General features: G+C 44.2%; 1 protein-coding gene across 4 annotated transcripts in view; it reads left to right on the top strand.

Moving 5' to 3' along the window:
* Nucleotides 1-7,710, top strand: part of LOC147025695 (xanthine dehydrogenase/oxidase-like) — a 400,539-nt gene that overhangs the window by 346,871 nt on the left and 45,958 nt on the right. For 3 of the 4 annotated variants that reach the window (XM_085880369.1, XM_085880370.1, XM_085880372.1), the window contains one exon: nucleotides 3,810-3,998. In XM_085880369.1, coding sequence (XP_085736495.1) covers nucleotides 3,810-3,998 — 189 coding nt within the window. Of the gene's footprint in view, nucleotides 1-3,809; nucleotides 3,999-7,710 lie in introns of those variants that run through there. The other variant, XR_015057977.1, reaches the window with a different exon arrangement.

Consider the following 7,710-nt stretch of genomic DNA (forward strand, 5'->3'; position numbering starts at 1 on the left):
TGTTGTGTTGGATGTCAAGGGTGAAACTAACCTCTATTTATGACCCTCCAATCAACAGTGGAATGACAGCCTTTGTTTGACACTCCAAACAACAGTCTTTGTTTGAAGAATGACAGGCTGTGGTGAGCAAGTTGAGAGGGGGTAAAGGCCCAGTCACACCTTGACGTATTCGCCAGCAATGGCAACGTATCAAAATGTATGTAAAACGCTGGCTTACGCTGAACTTTTGATGTTTTTTTTTCAAGATTCGGACGTATTCATAACGAGTTGGTCGTATGCATAACATATTAGTAACGGACACAGAACGTTTCGTTGTCTTATAGATAACTTATACCAAAGAATGCTTTGCCTGTTGTCGGCGTTCACAACCTATGTTCAACGATAGTCTAACTTATGCATAGCGCGCTGCACATATCGCCGACGATCACGTGGCGTAGCCTATTAAAAGGCTGTCGCACAATGATTCAAATCATAACCGGCAGAGAAATGGAAGTGTCAACATCGCAGGCACACCTTAGCGATCTTGCCAGCATATGCCGACCTCTGAAAAATGCGTCTAAAACGCTGGCGCACGTCGAATACGGTATAGGTAAGTTTGGTATACGTGAATAGAACGTTAAAGTACGCTATCATACATCGTAATAAGTGGAATACGTCTTGAAATTTTAAACGTATAAAAATTTTTACGACATACTTGCCGTATGCCTCACACGTTCCGCATGCGATGAGAATAAGTTGTATGCACGATATGCGATCGTTGGCACACGTCGACAAAAGTTACTTGTAAGTTACTCATCAGTCGAAACACGTCGAGGTAATGGTTAGCGTCAGTGTTCCAGACTCCCTGGTTTTTTTTTTTTGGTTTTTTTTCTTCGGTATGATGGTGATGTTGACACTTCGATTTCTAGTGCGGTTATAATATAATTAATAGGCTGCCGCTCAACGATTTAAATCATAACCGCACTAGTAATCGAAGTATCAACATCACCGTCATGCCGAAGAAAAAAACAAAACAAAACCAGGGAGTCTGGACCACTGACGCTAACCATTACATTGACGTGTTTCGACTTATGAGTAACTTACAAGTAACGTGTGTGGACGTGTGTCTACGATCGCGTAACGTGCCTACAACATGTTACTCATAGGTTAGAAAGTGGTTTCGGGTATGCTAAACATTACGTCGACGTGTTTCGACTGATGATTAACTTACAAGTAACGTGTGCCGACATGTGTCAACGATCGCATAACGTGCCTACAACTTATGGCCAGCATAGCGGAACTTGTGAGTCATACACTGGCATAAGTCGTAAAATTTCAAGCATGCTAAAATTTGAGGACAACCGCAAAGTACAACGATGAAAGCCAGTGTACTACGATGTATGGCAGTGTTTTTCAGCGTGCTCTCAATGTTTCCAAAACTTACCCATAACGTATTCGACGTGTGCCAGCGTTTTAGACAATTTTTTCAAAAATCGGCATAAGCTGGCAAAAACGTCAAGGTGTGACTGGGCTTTAAAGCTCCTGGGATCTGTGGCATCCATGCTGAACTTCTCAAGGCTGGTGGAAATGCTGCTCTCCTGCCATTGCACACAGTTCTGTGCTCTGGAGCACAGGCATCATTCCAACTGACTGCAAGAGGGGCCTTTTTTTCCTGCCTGGAAAGGGAATGGTGATTGCCAGGACTGCAACAATTATCGAGGGGTGACGCTGCTCTCAATGCCGTGCAAGGTCTTTGCTTGGATAATTCCTTGGAGGGTTCACCACCATCGACTTGAGCATCAGCGTCCAGAGCAGTCAGGCTTTACACCAAAGAGATAAAGGGTTGATCGTATCTTTGCTGTTCGGGTCCTCACTGAATGCAGATGAGAGTTTTGGCAGGGGCTGCTTACAGCCTATGTTGATCTCTGCAAAGCATTTGATTCAGTGAATCAGGATGTCCTCTGGAGGAGTCTTGATCTTTGTAGGGTGCCACCAAAACTGATCAATCTGATTTCTGAATGGTACTTTGGGACTGAGGGTGCTCTTAGGTGTGGTGGTTCCATCTCTGACTTATTTCCTGTTGTTGCTGAAGTTTGTCAAGGGTGTGCACTGACCCCCACACTTTTCAGAGCTTGTCTTGACTGGATTCTAGGGAGGATGTCGGAGAGATGAAGCTGCATTGCATTGCTTGCGAATGTGAAGATATCGAACCTTGATTTTGCAGATGATGCAATCATCTTTGCGAAGATGCTGGATATCCTTAATGGGCCCTCAAGGCGTTGAATGAGGCGTCGGAGCCACTGGGATTACAAATTTCCTTGGTGAAAATGAAGATCCAATCTTTTAATGACATCTTAAATGCTGATATCTTGTCTGTTTCTGTTTGGGGTGAGGATGTTGAGGTCATACAGTGATCACTTACATTGGCAGTGATATTCATGTATCTGCATGTTGAGCCAGATGTCGAGAGACATCTGGGTTGGGTCTCAGGAGTAATGGATTCACTGGATCATGGGGCATAGCACTGTCAGTACCTATGTTGGAGGACAAAAGTCCAAGTCTTTAAGTCCTTGGTCCTTCCAGTCTTGCTCTTCCGATGTGGAACTTGGAATCTGACCAAAGATCTGAGACAGAGACTTAACTCATTCAGTTGCTGGTCAGACTTTGTGTCTAACGAGCGATGGCAAAGAGAGACTCAGAGGAGATTTGTTACCTGCATAGTCCATGAGCATCAGCTGCAGCTGTATGGACATGTGGCTCGTTTTTCCTGATGCTGATCCTGCTGACGAGATTCTCTCAGCGAGGGAGCCTCGTCAGTGGAGGAGACCAATGGGCCAACCCTTGCCTCGTGGTTGCAGCAGGTTGATTGGCATCTCAAGGAATGGGGATGGGCCAGGCATCTGCCTGGGGGATGGCCATACAGAGGCCCCTGCAGTGCTGGTGGAAAATGGATGCAGCGACATGCTGCTCCGGCGCATGCTTCCTGAATTCCCTGGTACGCAGCCTTCCATTCCCCTCATGTAGCTTGCCTTCCTATCACGCTGCCTTTCCTTCCTCTCACGCTGCCTTCGCTTCCCCTCACACTGTCTTCCCTTCCCCTGATGCTGAATTCCCTTCCCCTGATGCTGAATTTCCTTCCCCTGATGCTGCATTCCCTTCCACTGATGCTGCCTTCCCTTCCCCTCATGCTGCCTTCCCTTCCCCTCATGCTTCCTTCCCTTCCCCTAATGCTCCCTTCCCTTCCACTCATGCTGCCTTCCCTTCCCCTCCTCTCCCCCTCCTCAGTCACGCTGTTCTCTCTTCTCCCCCCCCCTCTTTTTCTCCCTCCCTCCCTCACCCTCTGTTAATATTGTCATCAGCAACAGACAGTTGGTATTTGCTTGTTGGTTTCAAAGCATTTTAAATATAAGAAACCTCTTCCCGCCTTATGCCTCCGCTCGCAAGCGAAGAACAACCAGGTTCGGCTTCATTTGAACAATCCCTTGGGTTTCTTAAGTTGTAATTATTCTAACCATAGAATATTCTAACATCGTTTCAGCCATTCTGGGGGATTTTACACCTCTGGCCTCGACTGACTGTGTTGACGGACCTATCTGATACGAAAGTATGTTTGTGAAGTACAACATGCTCTCTTTTGATTAAACCGACGGGAGGCACTCCTTGTGATTATGACATTTATGGTGCTTGGCAGCAGAACTCTGACATCTAACCAGTGATTCCTTAACACAACAATGAGGCCTAACAAAGCTGTTTTCTCAGAGTTTGGAGATACTATATTTTCTTTGGTATGTTGCTTCCAGTTCACTGGATCTGTCGGGGGTTTTTTCCAGATTGAAGGTGCCTTTGCCCAAGGTTTTGGACTCTTCCTGCTTGAGGAGCTGCAGTATTCTCATCTTGGTGAACTGCGGAGTAAAGGGCCAGGGATATACAAGATTCCTGCTGCTGGAGACATCCCCAGAGAACTACACGTGTCTCTTCTCAGCAAATCTGAGAATCCCAGGGCTATTTTCTCATCCAAGGTTCAAAAATTTAGATTCTGTAAATTCCTATTATTAAAATATCAGATCATTTTAATATATATAATAAATAGAAACAAACATGACATAATAGTGACCGAAGCTTTTCGTGCTGCACTCTTCAGGGTAAAAATCGCAGCAAGTGAAGGCGCGTGCTTTATACGCTCGTCTCAATATGGTAGACACTGATTGGTTTAACCGTAATGATGTCACGGTTAATCCGAACACCCATTGGTCGGCTCATCATCTTCAACTCGAGCTCCCATTGGCTGGGAGCAATGTACGTTAACAAATGATGAATGGACCTTAGGGGAAACCCATCCCCCCTCTCTCCAGGATGCGGTTGCAAACGTCAATCATCGACGAACTCTGCTCCAGCCAATGGGAGCTCGAGTTGAAGATGATGAGCCGACCAATTGGCGTTCGGATTAACCGTGGATGTCATTACGGTTGAACCAGTCAGCGTCTACCTTATTGAGACCTGCGTATAAAGCACGCGCCTTCACTTCCTCCTTCACTTGCTGCGATTTTTACCCTGAAGAGTGCAGCACGAAAAGCTTCGGTCACTATTATGTCGTGTTTGTTTGTATCCATATTGAAGTTCTGTTGTACCAAACATCTGTTTATATATATTTATAGATAAATAAATAGTCCCTGGATTGTTTTTCCTCACGTCTTTCTTTTTTTAAACCTGTCTCATCTTTAACTGCTTAAATCTATAACATAAATTTATACAACATCATCAGCCCTGATATATTACCTTAAAATGTATTTCTATGAAATTACCTCAACATGTGAGTTACAAAAAGTGGAATGGAGCCCTCTGAGGTCTCAAAGTGTGTTTGAGGCGAAGCCAGCTTGAGAGGAGGGTAAGCAGCGCAAATGGTGGAGAGCAGCGTGAGTTGGGGGGGGGGGAGGTGCAAGAGGGAAAAAGCTGTGCGAAGGAAGAGGAAGGCAGCGCGAGGGAAGGGAAAGGCAGCTCAACGGGAGGGTAGGCAGTGCAAAGGGGGGAGAGCAGCATGAGGTGAGCAGCATGGGGGGAGCAGCGCGAGAGGGGGAAAGTTGCATGAAGGAAGGGGAAGGCAGCACGAGGGAACGGGAGGGAACATCAGGTGTGAGGCAGTGAGTGGAGGAGGCAGTGTGCAGTGAGGGAAGAGAACATGGTAGGTGGGAAAAGCAGCATGAATATAGGGGAGGTAGTGTTGTTAGTGCACATTTCGGTTAAATTGGGTCAATAAAGATAAGAATGAAAATTCAAATTCAAACTATATTCCCCGTGGCTAGTTCATCATTTGTATGAAGCTTCCCATCAGTCTAAGTCGTTCTGGAGAATATTTTTTTTCTTTCCATATCTTCTTGTCAGACTATGTGACCGATGACGTCATACATTTTATTCTTCACACATCTGGTCATACATCAGACATATGAAGTTTCAAATTTTTCGGATAAGGAATTTGATTCAACCAAATATGGCTGGAATATCACTTCATTGATGCCATCATCGTTATCACCCTACATACCCCATGGGGAGTTGATGACATCTGCCAAGTTTCAATTATTTTCGTTGAGCGGTTTCAGAGAAAATATCCACAATTTTTAAGTCCTTTTATCCAACATGGCTGCCAAACCATATTTTTAACGATATCAGAGTTATCAATGACATATTCTCCATTGGGAGTCCCTCCAATGTTTAAAGTTTCACATGGTTTGGCCAAGCACTTGCAGAGAAAAACTAATTGAAAAAAATATATAGATGAACACACGCACACACACACATATATACACGCACACACATACACATACACATACACACACATACACTTACACTTACATACACACACATACATGCAAACACATACACATATATACACACACATACACACACACAAACACATACACACAAACACACACACACAAACACACACACACAAACACACACACACAAACACGGGGGTTTATTTATTTACAATAATCGCGTAACCAATCCGGCGGAACCGAGCGGAAGTTACCAGAGCCGTACCGGACCCAATCACAACTTACCGGGCCAATCGGCCTCACTAATTCTCAATACGCACCGTGCTCGGTCAATGAAAAAAGCACAGAAAACGAGCTGGTACATTTAACACGGGGGTTTATTTATAAACAATAATCGGGGAGGGGAGCACACAAAGAGCTGAGTCATCCGAATAAAAGAAATGCAGGCGATGTGCAGTGAGCGAAAAGCACTTAACAGTTCTACTTAACAGACTGGCGCCACACACATACACACACACACACACACACACACACACACATACACACATCCATACACACACAAATACACACACACATACACATATACACACATACAAACACGGGGGTTTATTTATAAATAATAATCGTGTAACCGATCCGGTGTAAAGGGGCTGTCACACATTGACGATTTAGCCAGCATATGCCGCTTTATTAAAAATTTTTCTAAAACGCTGGCACACGTCGAATACGTTATGGGTAAGTTGTGTATACGTTAAGAGCACGCTGAAAAACACTGCCATACGTCGTAGTACGCTGGCTTTAATCGTTGTACTTTGCGGTTGTCCGCAAATTTTAGCATGCTTGAAATTTTACGACGTATGCCGGCGTATGGCTCACACGTTCCGCCTACATTGGGAATAAGTTGTAGGCACGTTATGCGATCGTTGACACACGTTACTTGTAAGTTACTCAAAAGTCGAAACACGTCGAGGTAATGATTAGCGTACCCAAAACTTATTTATAACCTATGAGTAACGTGTTGTAGGCACGTTACACGATCGTTGACACACGTCGAGGCACGTTATGCGATCGTTGGCACACGTTGACACACGTTACTTGGAAGTTACTCATAAGTCGAAACACGTCGAGGTAATGTTTAGCATACCCGAAACTTATTTCTAACCTATGAGTAACGTGCTTTGAACATATGTGCAACGTACCTCCAACGCATATTGACGTATGTAGACGTATTTGATTGACGTCTTCCGGACGACCACAGAACTTACTGAACGTGTTTCAAATTTACAGCTACCGTATAATGGCGTATTGGCAGCGTTTAAAAAAAAAAAAAAACAACACCAACTTCCGATATTTCGTCACGTGCTGTTATGTCACTTCCGATTGCCTCTTCAGTTTGCTCGTCTTATTCTTAGTTCCTCCTCTGTGAATATTTTCTGTTTGAGGATATTGTCACGTCGACATCGAAACTTAAAAGCAAATGTCCGAATATATTTTAAAATTCGTGATAGACTTTAAAAATAAAAAAACAACAACAACAACAACAACAACAACTTCAGATATTTCATCACGTGCCTTCTGGAGCCAAGGAGAAAAAAAGAAAATGTGCCTTGACGGAGAAAATAAGTTTTGGGTATGCTAAACATTACCTCGACGTGTTTCGACTTATGAGTAACTTACAAGGAACTTGTGGCGACGTTTGTCAATGATGGCATATCGTGCCTACAACTTATTCCCAGCGTAGCGGAACGTGTGAGCCATAGGGCGAGTACCTCATAAAATTTTCAGCATGCTTGAAATTTCACGACGTACAAGGCGTATTATGACGTATGGCAGTGTTTTTCAGCGTGCTCTTAACGTATACACAACTTATCCATAACACATTCGACGTGTGCCAGCGTTTTAGACAAATTTTTCAGAGGTCGGCATACGCTGGCTAAATCGTCAAGGTGTGACTGCGATG

This window comes from Eptatretus burgeri, chromosome 5 (assembly GCF_056783735.1).
Source record: "Eptatretus burgeri isolate ZD-2024b chromosome 5, Ebu_testis_v1, whole genome shotgun sequence".
Classification (NCBI taxonomy): domain Eukaryota; kingdom Metazoa; phylum Chordata; class Myxini; order Myxiniformes; family Myxinidae; genus Eptatretus; species Eptatretus burgeri.